General features: G+C 44.7%; 1 protein-coding gene and 1 long non-coding RNA gene across 3 annotated transcripts; one reads left to right on the plus strand and one right to left on the minus strand.

The window, feature by feature from the left end:
* Positions 1 to 645: 645 nt before the first annotated feature.
* KDELR2 (KDEL endoplasmic reticulum protein retention receptor 2) lies at positions 646 to 17,049 on the plus strand. 2 transcript variants are annotated; one of them, XM_044747320.2, is made up of 5 exons: positions 646 to 900; positions 9,072 to 9,172; positions 12,674 to 12,832; positions 13,944 to 14,196; positions 14,993 to 17,049. In XM_044747320.2, exons 1-5 carry the CDS (start codon positions 810 to 812, stop codon positions 15,025 to 15,027), a joined length of 639 nt encoding a protein of 212 aa, XP_044603255.1. In that variant the 5' UTR covers positions 646 to 809; the 3' UTR covers positions 15,028 to 17,049. The 2 variants fall into 2 exon arrangements, with proteins under 2 accessions (XP_044603255.1, XP_044603256.1); XM_044747321.2 differs by lacking the exon at positions 13,944 to 14,196 and having other exon boundaries at positions 677 to 900; positions 14,993 to 15,297.
* Positions 5,628 to 6,964, minus strand: LOC139040137 (uncharacterized). The gene is made up of 3 exons (XR_011494061.1): positions 6,799 to 6,964; positions 6,329 to 6,467; positions 5,628 to 6,077 (listed from the first exon to the last, which is right to left on the minus strand). It is a non-coding gene; the product is annotated as an uncharacterized lncRNA (long non-coding RNA).
* Positions 17,050 to 18,907: the final 1,858 nt, after the last annotated feature.

Below are 18,907 nucleotides of genomic sequence, written 5' to 3' on the forward strand. Positions count from 1 at the left end.
TTATTTTTTCTTTACTTAGAATGACATTAAATAGCAAACAGGGAACGCTCCAAGTCGAGAGAGGCTGCAAAACAAAGGGAAAAGCTTTATTCTTTAGTACCTTTCACAGCACTTTTTTCCTGCTTTTGAACCGGGGACCTCGCGTTTTCATTTTGCACCGGGCCCGCGCAAATAATGCAGCAGATGCTGCTTGTCAGCTTCATTCCATTAGTAATTTCTTGTGATTTATTTTCTCCTCCTACAGAAATGTTCACTTTTCTACCTAATTTTGCACCCTTTCCCCAGAATAGTAAAATCTTCACAGAAGCCGCGTCCTCCGAGACACCCCCAATATCGACTTTATCTTAAGTGATGACATCACGGATTAATTTTTTATTTTCCTCTTACACGTTGTCTGAAATCCTGAAGATAGAAAGCCTGTAAAGCTCTTAAGATTAGCGAGGAGGAAAAAACTCCCTCACAGAGGAGTGTCATTTCAAAAACTAAAGGAAATCGCTGGCACCCGAGGGGAAGCCGGAAACCCGGCAAAGGGATGTTGGCGAGAAGTCCGGGTCCTCCGAAGGCAGCCCCGCAGCCTGCGCTCTGGGCCCAGTCTGCGCTCGAGCGCGGCCCCTTTAAGGGGCGGGCCCGGGAGCGGGGCCAGGCGGCGGCCCGCTCTCCCAGGCTGCCCCGCGCGCGCGCGCCGGCAGTTGGGCCACGTCCCTGGCCACGTCGCGCCCGCTCTCGCCATCTTCGCCGTTTCCTCTCAGGCGCCGCCGCCGCCGCCTGAGCCGCCGAGCCCCGGGGCCGCCGCGCCGACCGCCGCCGCCATGAACATCTTCCGGCTCACCGGGGACCTGTCCCACCTGGCGGCCATCGTCATCCTGCTGCTGAAGATCTGGAAGACGCGCTCCTGCGCGGGTGAGCGGCGGGCGAGGCCCCGGAGAGGCTCGGGCGGCCCGGAGGAGCCGCCGACCTGGGCCGGCCCGCGGGTCCGCGCTGGCCCGTCACACCCCCTCGGCCGGCCTGGCAGGCGGGCGGCCGGGCGGGCGGCCCGGGGCTGGGGGGAGCCGCGGCCTCGCGGGGTGGGCGCTCAGGCCGGGGCGGGGTGTCGCGGCGCTGGGGTCGCTCCGAACTTGACCCTTTCGGGCGGAGGACGGCGCGGGGCCCCGGGGTGTCGGAAAAGTTTGGGGGGGAGGGGCCCGGCAGGCGCGGGGAGCCCGCGAATCAATGGAACAGGCGCGAGGAGGATGGGCAGGACCGCGGCCGGCTCGGCCTGACGTGGCAGCCAGGCCACCCGGGAGGTGGGGCGGGCGCGGGGAGAGGTCACTCCGCTCCCCACCCTGCCCCTCCGAGGACTGGCCTTTAGGTTAGGGTGTCGGCTCAGGCCTGTCCCTGGAGTCCTGCGGGCTTCACCCCGGCTCTCGGGTCCGGGATCGCCCCGCCAGGAGAGGGGGTGGGGCAGGTCTCTTAAGTGAGTTGCCTGGGGGTGATCGGTGTTGCCGTGGGGAACGAGCCAGTTTGTCCGACGCCCGCCTCCATCTAATAACGGGTTCTCTTAAACCTGCGGCGCTGGGTACCGCCGAGGCCTGATGTGGCCTCCTGTAGCTCCTCGCTCCACGTCACCAGGGAGTTGGCGGCTCCCTCCTCGCGAGTACACGTTTCGGGCACGCGTTGCTGGGAGGCACTGGGACACATCTTCCCCCCCGTAATAGCTGCGGAGGTTTGCGTGCCGTTCACCCCAGCCGCTTAAGAACGGCAGGTGTTTCAATGATTTCTTAAAACGCAGTGTCCTCTTTAAACTTGCTTTTGATGCCCTGACCCCAGTCGAATAACTTTTGGTGAATTCAAGAACTTAATTTTTGCAGAGGCAGTGAAAGATGGAGTCCTAAAGGACCTGGGTGGCAGAGGTGCCATTTGCCTGATTGATTTCTAAAAACGTCCACATCTGAAGGACACCACATTTTTGACTGCTGTCTTCAGGCCTCACCTGTCTCCCTAGAGCATAGCTGAGATCCAGGAAGTAAGCAAAAACAGAAAAGACCTTTGAGCAATCAAAATGGATGTTACAAAGTCCATGTGCTGAAACCAGGGTGTCCGGCTTGGAGGTGATCTCTCAATTTATTCCTAGTTCTGAGAGTGAGCTAAAGGCCTCATATGGCTCGTCCCATGTTGTCCTTAAAATAACCTTACAGATTGGATGCTGTCGTCCCTATTCTGCGAGGAGAGAACTGAGTCTAAGAGAGGCGAGGAAATAGTGTAGAGCCAGGATTGAAACACAGGCAATCAGTAACTCACCAGTAAGGATTTTGGAGAACTGTCTATTTTCACTTAAGTCATTTTGGTTTAAATATTTGATGCCAGATCAGTAGTTTAGATCATTTTTTATTGCACTCAGAAAATGTTATTTTTTTCCCTGCTTTGTTAGATAGAACTGATGTATGACATCGTATTAGTTTCAGGTGCACAACAATGATATATGTGTATATTACGAAATGATTCCCACAATAAATTTAGTTAACATCCATCACCACATGTACTTAGAGTTTTGTGTGTGTGTTGATGAGAACTTTTAAGATCTACTCTCTTAGCGACTTTCAAATATACAATACCGTCTTGTTAACTCTAGTCACTGTGCTGTACATTACATCCCCAGGACTGACTTCTCTTATAACTGCAAGCTTGTACCTTTTGACCACGGTCACCCATTTCGCCCACAGCCCATCCAGAAAATGTTACTTTCGATCTTTATTTTTCCTCCAAAATCTTTGTGTAAGTCTCTCCGTCGTCTTTTCATATGTTTCTCAGAATCCCCTCCTCTGTCAAGCGATTAAATGTTGAAGCCTGCTGTCTCCTAACCGTGCATCTAAACTAAGATGTTGGGGAGAAGTTACTGCAACTCCAGATACAGAATTCTTAAGGGAATTCTGAGTGATAAAGAGAAAGTGAGAGAGTTTGCTGTTTTGTTTGTTTTTTAATAATCACTGTCCTCGTTTGGGAGATTTAAGAGCATTTAGGAAAATGTAAAATACTTCAGCCAAGATAACGAAGAAGAGAAATAGGTGAGTTAGGTCATGTGTGTTTGCCAAGTATTCCTACAATTAGCCTGTGGTTATAGGGCGTTATTAAACTGTTCTCGGTGTCAGACTTAGGATCTTTTCAGTTCTTATCCATGCGATTTCCTGGCCTTTTAAAAATCAAAATCACCAAGATCATTTATTCAGAATTAAATGCTAAATTTGACTAGCTGCTTTGTTTTTCTATCCTAAATTATAAAAGTTTGTTTAGAGATTTTTGAAAGAGAATTTGATATGAGTTTCTCAAATAACTGGAATAGACGTGTACATTCAGGTTGTGTTTCTCACTTTGAAAATACTGGTTTGGGAGTTCATTTTAGGATTTTGGCACCTATTTTGAACATGCCTGCAGCTACAGAGCCACGGGGCTTTTTTGCCTTAGGGTGAGGGATGAGGCAGGTTAGCGAGGAAGCTGGAGATTCTGTTTTCCTGACCACGTAATTCCAGAACGGCTGCCCTGCGGGACCTATTTTAAAGTGGGGGCAGGGCAGCTGATCTTGCATAGCTCTGTTTGCATTGGCATTCTCTTGTGTCTGTCTGCCATTGTCGTTGCAGTGGGGTGCCCCATGAAGTGTGAGTTTCTTGTCTTAAACAGTGACCTGGATAGCCTTGAGAGGATAAGCTTGGTCTGTAGATGAAGAACTGCCTACCTCCATTTTCCTGTAGACCGATCGTTATTAACAGCCGTGTGTGTTGTACTTAAAGTAATAGCGCAGTCCTTGTGAGATCCGTGACTCCAGCCGTCCTCCCCATGTCTCTCCCCTTCCCTCCTCCACCTCTTGCGTAGATTGTTGTTAGCTCTCGTCAGGTAGGTTGTAGACTTTTTCATCCTACCAAACGTGACAAACATGACAGGAACGGATAGTCTCCCTACTTTTCGCATAAATGGACAGCTTATGTTTTGAAGCAAATGGAAAACTTCATCTTCTGTTGTCATTGAGAACTTCAGGAAGCTTTTACATCACATTCCCAGCTCCCTCTTTGTAGCGTCTGCCACCTCTGTTCATTTGAATGCCAGTCTCTTGAGTAATCATTGCTCTCAAACATTTAATGACCACCCACTATGTGTAAGGCATTGAGGACACAATTCAGAGCAGCAACGTGTAGCTGACAAAGTTTCTGCTCTCAAGAAAGCTGCAATTTAGTTGAAATAATAAGACATACATAAAAAGATAAAAATACAGGGTACCAAACCATATAGGCCATAAATCCTGTGGATGCCAAGTGTCAAGAAGGATCCCAGAGAAGACTCCCTGACTTCCCAACGAGGAGTGTGTAAGACCTCTATGAAGAAAAGCCTAACACATTGCTGCTGGACAAAGAAGATGACCTGAATGTATGTTCATGCCAGGGTCCTGGAAAGGACCAGACGGGCTGGTAAGGAAGCAAGAGGTTATGTCTCCCCAAATTAACTTATTAGTTCAGAATATCATCAAAGTGAAAGGATGATAAACTGAGAAAAATAATCTGCAGTATATCTAAGTGACAAAAAGTTAATATCCATAATAAAATACTCCTACAAATTAAAAAAACAACCTGATAGAAAAATGGGCAAAGCAGCAGTTGACAGAAGAGTCACAGAAGGCCAGTTAAAGCATGAAAGAATGCCCACCCTCACTGGTCGTTAGGAGCCTGGGTATTAAAACAGCAGTGCATGCCGTCAGTTGCCCTGGGCAGGAAGAAGTAAGAGGTTTACAACATGTGGTGTAGGCAAGGGTATGAAGTAAAGGGCATTCTCATCTGGTATTAGTGAATGTGAAAATCGGCACAGCCTTTCCGGGGGAAATCTGACACTATATCAGAAGTTGAAGTGTTCCTATATTTTATCCCAGCAATTCTAGGGAATCTGAACTACAGAAATTGTCATATATGTGAACAAAGTATGTATAGGTATAAAGATGTTCACTGTACCTAAATAAGCACAAAATACTGTTTATAGATACAAAGATGTTCGTGCAGTATTTATAAGAACAAAAATTGTAAACAACCCAAACATCCGTTAAGGGAGTGAGCGCACAAATGTTTACACATTCACACTATGGGACACTCTTAACAGCCATTAACTGGAAATGAGCTGGAAGGATTAACAGGGAAAGATAAATCTGAGATAGTAAGTTAAAAGGCAAACTGTACAGCAAAAGATTGTATAACCCCACTTTAAGGAGCAAACGTGTGTGGGTACACACATATAGAAAAGGGCTTTTAAAAAGCCTGGAGGGGCCAGCCCAGTGGCATAGTGGTTAAGTTTGCATGCTCTGCTTCAGCTGCCTGGGGTTCACAGGTTCGGATCCTGGGGGCAGACCTGCACACTGCTCATCAAGCCATGGTGTGGCAGCATCCCACATAGAAAATAGAGGAAGATTGGCACAGATGATAGCTCAGGGCCAGTCTTCTTCACAAAAAAAAAAAAAAAAAAAACACACACACACCTGGAAAGTTGCACTTGAAATGGAGGTGGGAACGGTGTTAAAAAGGTCCTTTTGGATTTTATCCCATATATTTTAGCCCAGTTGAAATTTTTAATAAAATAGCATGAATTTCTTTGAAAACAAGAAAAAATGGCAAACAATACATAGTAAGCTATCATTTATCAAGCATTCACAGTGTGGAAGGTACTTGTTGAACTTTTTCTCTTCACAGCAGTCCCAGAAAGTTGGTATAATTTGCCCCCATTTGACAGATGGGGAAAGTGAGGTTTAGGGGGAGTCACGTATGTGATGGTCCCAGGCTTACCCTGTGCGTTCAGAGGCTGAGCCTGAACCCAGACCCTCTGGCTCCAAAGCCTCTCTCCCTAAGTCACAAGAGCTGTGTTAGGAGTCGGTTCCTGACTGTTGAGCTGCTGGCTCCACGGAAGGTTAACGGCCTTTAGGAGAGCGTCCAGATCGTTTGAGAGACAACGGTTTGGAGCATGATGCGGAGACTGTCCTGGTGGTCTGACCTGTAGTGCTTGGTTGCATCCCAACTATTAACAGGACAAAAATAGTTCACGGAAAGCTTTTCGGTTTGATTGAGGCCTCTGTTCTGTAAACCAGTGGGAGTATAAGAAATGCGACTTTTAACTTGCAGCATAATTGAAAGTGACATGCATTGGAGTATATAGTTGTGGGCTTTTACTAAACTTTGCCCAGTGGGAAAAGACAGGAATGGCATTAAGTTTAATGGTTGGTTTCCATTTAACAACTTATACTCCGTGTTAGGGATGTTTGGTGCGTTTGGTATCGGGATGACTGTTCCAGAAACACTGAGAGTGAGCATTCTTGGGAGCTTGTTACCTGATAGCCTTGGCGTGCTGTGGTCTCACCGCAGGGAGAAACCAACCATGGGAGCCCCCCTGGCTTTGGAGCACGTATTTCCCCAGGAAGGAGATTCCTGCCCCTGCCCGCTCTGTCTTCAGCTGGGATCTCTGCCTTCCTGTGAAGACAAGACAGTTTTTCTGTTTTAAAAGAAAAAGCTGCTACTTGCTAATCAGGATCCCAGCCCAGGAAGAGTAGGGTAGAACTGTCAGCATCCTCAGGTTTCCAGCATGGCAGTTCCTGCACCACAGGACAAACCCCAGGCCACGCGCTGCCTGTCCCTCTCTCCTCTGCCCCATGCTCTGCTCAAGGGGCCCTCCCACCCTCTGTCTCGCGGTAAATTAGGGCAGAGCCCCACGCACATCGCCTATTTACAGCCACAGAGACACAGTATGACATAGAAACTCTTTGGAAGTGTTATCCCAAAATACCACAAAATGAGAATTTACCTGATGACATGAAAATAAAATGAATTCCATTTTCTTTCGTCCGTTTGCTCATTCATTCAGCAGATATTTTCTTAGCCCTGCTGTGTGTCGGGCCCAGTGCTCAGCACAGAGAATACAAAATGGAATAAGGCACGGCTCTGGCATTTGTAGATCTCGGTGCTCGTGTGGGCTTGGGGGAGGGGAGAGACAGCAACCAGATAATCCCAGTGTGTTTTATAATGACTGTAATAGGAGCTAGGGTGGCAGCTGGCTTGGAGTAGTTCCGGTTATGTGCTGGCTGCATGAATAAACAGCACGGAGGGAGGGTGTCTTCAAGATGACTTTCCAGAGGAAGTGACATGTGAGTTGGGTCTCAAAGGGGAGTGGTAAGGGCCGGGCCAGTGGTCCAGCGGTTAAGTGCCCATGTTCTGCTTTGGCGGCCCAGGCTTCACCGGTTCGGATCCCGGGTGCGGACGTGGCACCGCTTGGCAAGCCATGCTGTGGCAGGTGTCCCACATATAAAGTAGAGGAAGATGGGCAGGGATGTTAGCTCAGAGCCAGTCTTCCTCAGCAAAAAGAGGAGGATTGGCAGCAGATGTTAGCTCTGGGCTAGTCTTCCTAAAAAAAAAAGGGAGGGGGGAATGGTAAAAATATGATAGTCCCTGATTTTTAGGATAGGAATGCTGAAAATGAGGACAAAATTTCGAATCTGCTTGGCTTCTGAAGGCCCGTTAGAATAAACCTTTTACCACAAAATTTGCCCGTATAGATCCTATAATTTTTTAATTTAAAATATTGAAAGGAACCATATAGGAAATGAACGGGAAATTTCTCTCTCAAGGCTCCAGCAAACGTCAAGTGTGAACTCCATGCTCCTTATTCTTTTTAGCCCGATCTTCCCTCCGTTCTCCCAAGTTCTCTTGTTTATGTCAATGGCAGCCTCATTGTTTCTCCTTTGGAACATTGATCTTTGATAGAAAAAAAAGTTCCCCATTACTGGAGAAAAGACTAAAAGGAGCAGACTTACTGTCTACGGCTCCACCTTTGGCCCTTGAAGTTGGTTGCTATTGATGGATCCAGAAGGATAGAGTCAGCTTTTTCTTCCATTTCTATTTAGGTGTTTTTGTGAATAGGCTGGAACTGCAATTATTCCTACGTAGAAAGTAGCGTTCTTACATTCCGGCTTCTCAACAAGCTGCTAGATTGTTTTCTAAAATATTTTTTGTAAGATATCACTTAAGAACAATGTGGTTTTCGCCTCCTGGAAGAGTGTCGCTAAGGATTTGAGTGCAGTGACATTTGTGCTAGATAGACGCTTACGTAAATGTCTAATGTGGAGTTTGCGATGTAGATGAGGGCGGGTGTGTTCTGACACCTTGCTGAGGTTCATTTTCCTTAATTCGCTCTGTCTCCGACATCTCCAATCTGGGTCACATAAATATTTGGTCAAATGTAGATGTCAGAAAAGCCGAGTGCACACTGTGTGGCCTTCTAGACTTCCCCAGCTGAGTGTCCATGTGCCACAACAGGGCTCTGAGGGTGGGTTGGTGGCTGGAGGTAGAAACAGTTTCAAGGTGTTTAAAAAAAGAGTGCTGCTTTGGAAAGCTGGCTGTAGCAGTGGGTTCCCCCTTCTTGTTGCCTTAGCATCCAGGAACGTTTTTATGAGTGTGAGGTGGGTCACGTGATGAATCTAAGGGGTGGAATTTAAAAAATCTTAATAGGTCCAAGTAAATGCTGCCCTCACAAAAGAAGTCACCTTGGGAGGCTGTCCCGCTGCTCCAGGGGCATTGCTGCCTTACTCTTGCCTGAAGAAGTGTTCCTCAGCTGGTCCCTCCTAATCCACTTAGATTCCAACTCCGGCCTGGAAACGTTTGTCACCATGACCTATTGTTTTTAAATGGAAAGAAAGGTGCTCAAGGTAGAACTGGAACGGTAAACAACAGCAGACTTTGAAAGTAAATTTATTCTAGCCTCCTAAAGTGACGTATTGGAGAAATAGAATCTGCATTTGAACAATACACATCCTCGGATATTGGCCCTGGCGTAATTAAGTCACTTTCCTGTAGTCACCCGTCATAGTGAGGCAGAAAAGTACATGTGCTAAAGGAGCATATTCAAGAGTGTTAAGGAAAAGAAAAACTAAAACTGCTCTCATTTATTTAGAGTTATCCCAGACATCAGCCTTTGACCCCTGGCGTCCCCCTTTCTATATCTGCCCTTCCTGTACAGTGTTATCTACGGGAGTCATGAAGCATTTTGAGGCTTTTCTCATACTTTCTTTTTTGTTTCTTTAGGTATTTCTGGAAAAAGCCAGCTTCTGTTTGCACTGGTCTTCACAACTCGTTACCTGGATCTTTTTACTTCATTTATTTCATTATATAATACATCTATGAAGGTATGGTATAACATCCAATGGAATGTATTTCATCCATAGTTCACAGACCTATAGAAACTGTTAAATTTATGTCAGCTGAGTACTTACTTAAACATCTTTAAGAATAATGTCTAAATATGCTGTTCTTGACGTAAGCCCTTTTAGACCACCTTGTACACATACTGGGAATAGTTATCATTATGCATATTTTTTCTGTTTCAAAGCAGTATCCACTTAATTAAAGTACTTTGCATTTAGAGGTTTTTTTTTTTTTTTAGGTTTCTCTCCCCAAATCCCTCCAGTACATAGTTGGATATTTTAGTTGTGGGTCCTTCTAGTTGTGGCATGTGGGATGCCGCCTCAGCGTGGCTTGATGAGTGCTGCATGTCCGCGCCATTCGAACTGGCGGAACCCTGGGCCGCCAAAGCGGAGCGCACAAACTTAACCACTTGGCCACGGGGCTGGCCCCATAGAGATTTTTTAATCTTAAGTTCCTCCAGTGTGATAACTTCTAAAACTCTTGATAACTTTATAAGAAAAAGGGGTAACTTATGTTTTCAAGCAGTGAGAAATTATAGACTCCCCAGGAAACCGAGCAAGTTGGCTCAGAACAGGAATGAAAGCCAGGGCTTCTCACAGCAGTGCCCTATTTTGCTGCTGTGTGAGAGACTGTTGTAGGCATCTGCTTCTTGTCTTTTTTTCTCATTAAGTACATGTTTCTTAAACTTATGCTGTGTTTGCCATCTTTATTACTTTTGCCATGCTTAAATAGCATCTCTACTGTAGTTTACTTAATATGTTTTTTGAACCTTTTAACTCAGTCTAAGCATTTGTATCCATGGCACCTTTGATGTCCTTATATTTTTCGTATTTCGCGTTAAAACAAATCTGTAACTATTAAAATACAAAATGTTTGGGGCTGGCCCCGTGGCCGAGTGGTTGAGTTCGCGCGCTCCGCTGCAGGCGGCCCAGTGTTTCGTTGGTTCGAATCCTGGGTGCGGACATGGCACTGCTCATCAGGCCACGCTGAGGCAGCGTCCCACGTGCCACGACTAGAAGGACCCACAACGAAGAATATACAACTATGTACCGGGGGGCTTTGGGGAGAAAAAGGAAAAAAATAAAATCTTAAAAACAAAGTTTGTATGCCACCTAACATCTTGTACGGCACTGGTGGTACACGTTCCACACTTGGGGAAGCCTCAGTTCTTTCACACAGTCACTGAATTCATACTTCCTGAACAGCCCAGGGTCGGGCACTTCCCTAGTGCTGAGGGCAGGGCAGAAAACATGCAGAAGTCCTGGTCCGGTGGGGGAGAGTAGACCGCTCATCCCAGGACTAATGAATGACTGCAGTTTGTGCTAGGCGCCATGAAGGAAAAGTATGAGGGCTCTCAGGATGTGTAAAGGCTGTCTGGGTTCATTCATTCATTCTTTAGTTGCTTAGCGAGCATTTGTGTGCCAGGCACTGCTGTAGCACTTGGTTATTGGTTAATGTTTAAGCTAAAGCTGTTGGTGTGGTATTTAAAACAACTCCCCCAACACTTTGTGTTCAGAAGCATTTTTATAAGGACAAGTCAAAGTAGACAAAGCAATATTTGAGCCTATGGTCTTTCCTAAAAAGCAAGTCTGTTACCTGTAATCATTCCATTCTTCATTACTAAGTGATGGGAGCCCAGTAATCAGGAAATAATTTGCTTACTTAAAATTGGCTAGGTCCCTGCTTATTGTCCAGGCAAGTGAAACCTGCAGATACTAGAAGAGTGTGAACAAGAATTCCCCCTCCCTCTGCCTCAGGATTCCTGGCTTTCAGAGGAATCCTTCTTGCTTCCTTGGTCGTAGTTTCCAAGCATAGTGTTGTGAAAATCAGAGGAGTGAGAGCCAAGTTTCATGAGCTCATAGCTTTTTCCACACTGGTGAGGGGGAAAAGCAGTTGCTGTCCTCAGCAGCTACTGAAACCTTTGTGGACTCAGTCTCAGCTGGCCATCGGCTGGGTGCTGGGCAGGGACATGTGCCTTGGCCGGCTGTGCTGCTGGAGGGGACTCTGCGTACAGAGGGATATTTTGTTTATACATGCAGATTTTATGTTATTTTATTCATGTACGTGTATATACCTATTTGTGTATGGAGGGAACTCCTTTAACAGTATAAGATATTAATCTTCCTTGATTTTTTGGTGTGGAGAGTACTTCTTTCATGTGTGGGTATGACCAACAATCTTAGTACTTTGTTGAGTGTATATTTGCAAATATAACTTCATGATGAAGTGCCAAGGACAGTTTAGTATCTTTGTCTTGTTTTTAAGCATGTGAGGGCTTGATGATTGCTCTCATTTTCCTGTTAAATCATTTGCCCAAATGTTTTCCTAATTAAGTTTCACAAGTTGGCTTTTCTAAGGAGAAGTAGTACCAGGCAGGGCAGCTGCTATCCCAGTTGTCTGTATTTATAGGCTAAGCCTGCTGTTTCGTTCTCGGGCCTAAAATTCTGCAGTCACAAAACTGGTGTAATTTCAGACTATCAGACTTTTCCTTTGGGTCGGATGAATATATAGTGCTTGACCTTTTGAATGTGAAAGAACATATAACTTAATTATAAGCCTTTGAATAGCTATACTGCTATGCAAACAAAGTCATTGCTTCCTTGTAGGCAGCAATGTTTTACAAATTATTGCTTACTTTAAGTTCTGCTTTTGTTATGTTACCAAAGAAAATTTTACAGCAACAATGTGAATGTTCAGTGTTTAACACAATTTAAGTAAAAGCCATCATTGCAAAGTTTTGCATGAGTTACATTGTTTATCTTTAGAAAAGCACTAAGAAATATCCTCATGCTGGAAAGAAGCGTGTTGGTTTTGAACTGCATTGAACTTTGCATTCATTTTCTTCTTAAGCTGCTATCTGATAGTTTAAAGTGAGATTAAAAATACATTTGTTGGCAGTTTCTTGTAAAGTTAAAGTTGGACTTAACATATGAGCCAGCATTCGCACTCCTAGGTATTTACTCAAGAGAAGTGAGAACTTATGTTCACACAAAAACCTGTACGCAAATGTTCATAGCGGCTGTATCCATTGTCCCCCACACTGGAAACAACCTAGCTGTCCTTTAAGTGGTGAGTGGATGAACAAACTGTGGCACCTCCATACAGTGGATGCCACCCAACAATAGAGAGGAACCAATTATTAATAGACACACCAACATGGTTGGATCTCACATCATTATGCTAACTGAAGAAGCTGGTCTTAAAAGGTGATGTACTGTATGATTTTATTTATATAGCATTCTAGAAAAGGCAAACCTGCAGAAAGCAAGAACAGATCAGTGATCACCAGAGGTTAGGCCTGGGGGGAAGGCTCGGCTATAGAGGGGCTGTGTGAGGGAATTTTTGGGGGTGTGATAGGACTGTTTTGTGTCTTGATTGTAATGGTGGTTATATGACTCGTAAAACTCTATCTTGTAGAAAGCCAAGGGAGTTGGAACGATTGAAAGGTGTTGATGACCTGGTATCTTTTCTTGTGTTTTTAGCTTATCTACATTGCCTGCTCCTATGCCACAGTGTACCTGATCTACATGAAATTTAAGGCAACCTACGATGGAAATCATGATACCTTCCGAGTGGAGTTTCTGGTGGTCCCTGTGGGAGGCCTCTCGTTTCTAGTCAATCATGATTTCTCTCCGCTTGAGGTTGGTTAAGAGGTTATTTAGTGGTCACATCTGCTTCCCTAGGGAAATAGACCTTTTTGCAGATAACGTGGGGTTCTGTTTGTTTGTTTGTTTTTCGTTGGGCAAGTTTCTGGTGCAACATCCACTATTTGGTGTAAATAAATCATGGACAGGAATTAAGCCTGCAGGTATTTGAGTGTCTGCTGACAGGTTATTGCCTGACTCCCGTTTAGAATATAAACACGATGCCTTGCCTGTCCGAGTGTTTGAGGGCATGATCTTCTCCCCACTCTGACCCAACTTTCGTTTCCTCGTTGTGTACGAACGTTGCATGTTGATGCCTTGTCTGTGAATCCTCTGAGCAGCGCTGCTACACTCCTCAACTTTAGGAAGCATGGTTTGCGTAGTGCCCCTGGCGCTGTACAGTGCTGCGGCCTGCTCCTGAGTGCCCTGTCCCTCCCTTAGCCCCTGGGGCGGATTAAGTTACGGCTCTGCGCTTGCTCATCTCACGGTGCTGGGAGTACTTGGGTTTCCGAACACGCCAAGGACTACTTGCAAGTTCTTGTCAGCATGGATAAAGTACCATGTGAGGCAGAGAGCTGCATGATTACAACTCCGGTCTCTTACCCCTTTGATTTAACCACACCAAAAAAGCTTTAAGAATAAGAAAAACAGTGAGAACATTTAGATAGTCTGGAAATGAGACCAGTTGGTGAGGAAAAACAGCAGTGAGGGACTGGAAGGACCTGGTTATCAGTGTTGTCAATCCTGGCAGCCAACCGGGTTGATTCAGGACCCTAGCTTTAAAGTGGGAGAGGCTTATCCAGGAGAAACGTTGTATATGTAGATTCACAGAAAATTGTAGGGAAGAACGAGACCTTGGAAAGGCAAGGTAGTGAAAATTCAAATAGATGTGTCCAGGTTACCCAGCTTGTCATTGTGAGTGTCCATGCCTCTTAAATGTAGCTTTGGTTTCTGTGACGTATTATTTAAATGGCTAAGCTGCTCTATTCTGGGCCCAGATGCCCAGACTCCCCACTCTTCCTGTGCTGCTCCGCAGTGGAGCAGGAGTCTTTCCTGTGAACCTACAGTGGGCACCAGTGCTGACGGAAGCTTGCTGTTTCTCCTACAGATTTTGTGGACCTTCTCCATCTACCTTGAATCAGTGGCTATCCTTCCGCAGCTCTTCATGATCAGCAAGACCGGGGAGGCGGAGACCATCACCACCCACTACCTGTTCTTCCAGGGCCTCTACCGCGCTTTGTATCTCGTCAACTGGATCTGGCGCTTCTACTTCGAGGGCTTCTTCGACCTCATTGCTGTGGTGGCCGGCGTTGTCCAGACCATTCTGTACTGCGACTTCTTCTACTTGTACATTACAAAAGGTATGTCAGGCTGCGCCCTTCCTGCTTTGTTCTGGAGCCATGTATTCTTTTAGGGGCTACTATCCATCACCAGTCATCCTCTTTTCACTTGAGGAGGATTCACCCTGAGCTAACATCTGTGCCGGTCTTCCTGCATTTCCAGGAATTCCTGTATGCATGTGGGTCACCACCTCAGCATGGCCACTGAAGAGTGGTTTAGGTCCCCGCCCGGGCACCGAACCTGGGTCCCCAAAATGGAGCGTGCCAAACTTAACCAGTAGGCCATGGGGCCAACCCTGCATATAATTTTAGGGGATCCAGAAGCTCCTGAAACCCAACCACAGACCCCAAGCTAAGAATCCTTGCTTATAGAGTAAAATTCCTAATGGTAGAATTGCTAAGTACAAAGGCATATATACTTTATCCCTTTTTTAACATCCAAAATTTCATAGACCTCTGTGCATCATAACAGTTGTATGTTAAGATATGTTGATTAGGGGAGAAAGTCATGATAACAAAAAGCTGCTATGAATTTAGTGACAATTTCAGTTGAATTTTTATTTCTTAAATACGATTGCTATGGCATCCACGTACATGAAGAAAATTCCAGTCTATATGTGCATGACATTTTCATACTTCAGGGGGCTTTGTGTATTGACACCAAAATCAGATGACTCTTGGTTGCCAAAAGCTTATTTCCTTGTACCTTACTATGTGGTATCTTGTATGACAGACTTCTAGGAAAGGGAAGAAGGAAACTGTAAGCTTGTCAATATCAGTAACCTTTTGTTTTCTCTTCCTCTCTTTAAAATTCTAGTACTCAAGGGAAAGAAGCTCAGTCTGCCAGCATAAGTGCCAAAGACCATCACCAGCATCTGTCCTTCAGGGTGCTCGGACAGAATTCTTAGCACAGCAAAGGCACAAGATGCTTGACATGGAAAATCAGAAACTTCCCTCTTCTGTTGCAGATAGTCATGAGTGGCTCTGTAAGAACCCAGAAGAAAAGAACCAGAAGGTTTCTGTTTAATGCATCTTGCCTTATCTTTTTTATTACTATGTACAAAGATTTTTTTACACAAAGAAACTTAATGCTGTATTAATAAATTCAGTGTGTAGCTTCAATTGGGGTAGTTCCAAAAAGTGAAGATTTTGTGAGGAGTAAGTACAAACTTTTTTTTTTAATTCTTTGAAATTGTCGATTCTTCGTGTCTACAATGAAATTGTACTCCTTGACGGCTGGTAGATTATATATTCTTCCATCTATCAAACTTGCATTCCACTATATTTATTTTTTGCCAAAAGATGAGTTATATTTGTTTGAAATCTGAGACACTATGTTCAATTTGGTATATCTGTTTCAATTTCTTCCCACCTGATGTGGAAATCCTTCCTTGGACATCACAACACTACATTTAAGGCTGGTAAGGATGACTTGCAAGTCTTACAGTTTTCATTACCAAAATTTTAAGATAATGAATATAGATGGAGTCTCATTTAAGAGTCACCAAAGGTGCCTGCGCTCCTCCCTGCTAAGAAGTGTCAGTTTGAGACCATCTCAAGGTGTCGAAGAACTTGGTGGGCAGGGGTTCCAGGTTCCTTGCCATCTGAGTGTGGGATGCGAGGGACGTTTATGATTATTTCGGATCTAGGACTCTGCTTCTCTGAGGAGTGGAACACAAGTAGCTAACTGTCACTTTGATGTACAATTTCAGAAGATTACTACAACCATGTCATGCTCAGATTCAAATGGTTTTTCATACCACTTTTGGGTCGTAAAATCATTTACATTTTTTTAACTGGCAGCACCAATTGCCATTCCTTATACTCTTATATTTTTTGGTTTTAGTTTTCTTTTTACTGAGCTCTTGCATGATTTATTTTGTGTTACCATCCTAAATAAACATTTTATTAAACATAGAATAAATTGTCTTTTTTTAGTGAATTAGGCTTTTGGAACATCCTATGTCTGGATGATTTTTTTTTTTCAGTTGGCAGCAAAAACTCCATATAGGGCTGCAAACATTTTTTGTCCACTTAATCTAAAACTTTCTGTAGTTTGTGGGAAAATTGGAATTTTTCCTCCTGATTTTGCCGTTATATTGATTTGCTACCCCTTTTTTTGATTTTGGCAAAGGCATATGACTTTTTTACATGATACACCATAAATGTTAAAGTGTTGAATACTAACAGTGCTTACTACAAGGAGGATGTAGTGTTTTCTCTTGTAGTATTAAAAGATCTTGTGGAAGAAGGGAGCTGATGGGTTTTAATTTTATCTAGTATGTTTCTTAACATCCTTCTAAATTGGCAGTGTAACTGCATAACTTAACCTCCTGTCTTCCTCTCTCATTTTGCTTTCCCCCCTTGCCTCACATTTTTGCTTCTGTGTATCAGTATCTTTCCAGCATCCTAGTTTTGTTTTAGTTTGTTTTCATCCTCCTTGGAAGATTCTGAGAGCGTGGAAAAAGGATGGGAAATCCCGTTCTTAGTGGAGCAGACTGCTTGCTGCCCAAACTGGGACTGGGGCGGGGGTCTCACACCTGTTTTTGTGCATGTAACTCAAACACAAGCTGGGCTCATTCGTCGGAGAGCACAATTCACAGAGCAAGGAGCTGGGACTTCGGCACGCCGCCTGATTTATGAAGTATCGATTCCTTCTTTACTCCTTCTGCCCAAGGAAAAATAAAATTGGTTAAGATGATGCCACTATTTTGTGGCCAACCAGGATGACGTGACAAACAGGGCGCCTGAGTGAGTGCAGGGCTGGGGCAGCGTCCTCACACACGTTGGAAACCAAGGCCTGTATGACACACCTGATGAAGCACTGTTTCAGAATTACTTTCACTTCCTGAATAAAGGTTGTCAGGTAATTAATATTTTTTATTGAGCTGTTTTATTTCTGTGATTTTTTAAAAATATAATTGGGAGGAGAAATAAAGCAAAGTTAACAAATTTTCCCACTAAATGATCATTCTGAAAAGCTGCTGGCTCTTGGCTGCCTGCAGACACCAATCCGATCCCTGTCCGGTTCAGCCACAGTGTTGAATCGCATTTCCTGCCTCCTTACAGTCTGGTCCAGAGGGGAGTAGTAGAAAAACAGATGGCGAAAGAAACGATGCAGGTGGAAGACCTTGCAAGAAGATTCGGCCCAGCTTTTCCAAAGATGACACCAGGCTGGACAGCTTCCTGGAAAGGTCAAGCAAAGGTTTCATTTTGATAGAAATCATCGTACATGATCTGTGGGACACTGAATAAAACAAGCATAAGCTTTGGGGTTAACCTTGTGTTAGGAGTCTCGTCCCCATACTCCAGCTCTGCGACCCTGGATTTACACAAGCCTCATTCCCTTGCACTCACATGCAATGACTCGGGCCACAGGATTTCTGCGAGGTGCAAATGAGCTCATGTCCTGAGGCTCGAAACACGGAGGTTGGTGCACAGTAACTGCTCAGCAGCTCGGTGACCCCCTTTTCCCCTCCCTTTCTTTATGCTTAGCTTGGGACAGCTGCCTCAGAAGCCGGCTGAGAACCAGTTCTGGCAGGAGTCCCTCTGGCCCGTTTGGTGACCGTGGTCAGTTTTCCCCTTGTTGGGAGAGCAGTGCATGTACAGAAATTGCCTCTCGGGTGCCTTCTGAAACAACCCGTCTGAGAGGGCTGCTGACGGCTGACTGGAGTGGGTCCTTCGCCCTCTAGTGGCTGAAAGTGCAATTCCAAGGAACTGCGCTCTGCCCAGGTCTTGCCGCCGGGTTCTGCCGCCGCCCGTCCGTCGTGGTCCCGTCCTGTCCTGTGCCATCTGGTTTAGCCTTTGTAGTGTGGAGTCTTGGGTAGGTGTTGTGGGAGTTTCTCCTCCAGTTCTGAAACAATTCGCTCTTTTACCCCTGCAATTGTAAAGCAAGTTGCAGCATAATATAGCACTGATCCTTGTAAATAATGAAAAGGATACTTTTTTATACTATTAGAATATAATAGTCCAGATCGCTCCTCTGAGTTTTGCCCTAGGCACTTAAGGGGGAAGCGGTCTTTGGGCAAACACTACACTACACTTGACACCATTACCAAAACAGAATGCAAATATAGAACCTATCCACTCATCAGATAAGTTTTCTAAGACAATAAATGGTTCTGTAAGAGGAAAACTGAAGTGCCCTGAAACTAAAACTGATTTCAAATTCTGAGCACTGAAGATCTCAGGACTAAAGAATGCGTAGAAAAACAACTATGCACCTTCCTGAAAGAAACTAATTAAATGCAAGGATGTTAATTTCACTCGGACATGGGGATTTACTCAAATCAAAGAAAATTAAGTCCCGAAGGGAGAAATAGAGGAGGATATGAATCACCTGATTTGGAAAAATGAGAGTAAAGGTCATAGTTTCTCCAAGTTAATATGAAGATAAAATGAAATGCCAAGAAAGTTTCTGGAGAATGTTTACTTGCAGTTTGCAAATAAACAATGAAATGAACCTGAAAGAGTTAGCGGAGAAGGATATCAAAGATCTCCCCCACCACCAAATGCCAGATGGAGCAAATATGGACGGATGTTATCCCTTGTTAAATCTGGATGGTGGGTCCTTAGGTGTCAGGCATCTTCTGGGTATTTGAAAATTATCATCACTTAAAAAAAATCATGATTGGTTATTTACCTTTTCAAAAGCTATGCCATGACTTGGATATTTCATTTTGGAAATAAGAAATAGTTATTTTTAAAAATACTTCCTGGGGCTGGCCCCGTG

The sequence above is a fragment of the Equus asinus genome, chromosome 14 (assembly GCF_041296235.1).
Source record: "Equus asinus isolate D_3611 breed Donkey chromosome 14, EquAss-T2T_v2, whole genome shotgun sequence".
Taxonomy (NCBI): domain Eukaryota; kingdom Metazoa; phylum Chordata; class Mammalia; order Perissodactyla; family Equidae; genus Equus; species Equus asinus.

Coding starts and splice junctions, on each gene's coding strand:
- KDELR2 (XM_044747320.2), top strand. CDS start 810: ATGAACATCTTCCGGCTCACCGGGGACCTGTCCCACCTGGCGGCCATC. Junction 9,173..12,673: donor TATATAATACATCTATGAAG/GTATGGTATAAC, acceptor TTGTGTTTTTAG/CTTATCTACATTGCCTGCTC. Junction 14,197..14,992: donor CTACTTGTACATTACAAAAG/GTATGTCAGGCT, acceptor TTAAAATTCTAG/TACTCAAGGGAAAGAAGCTC.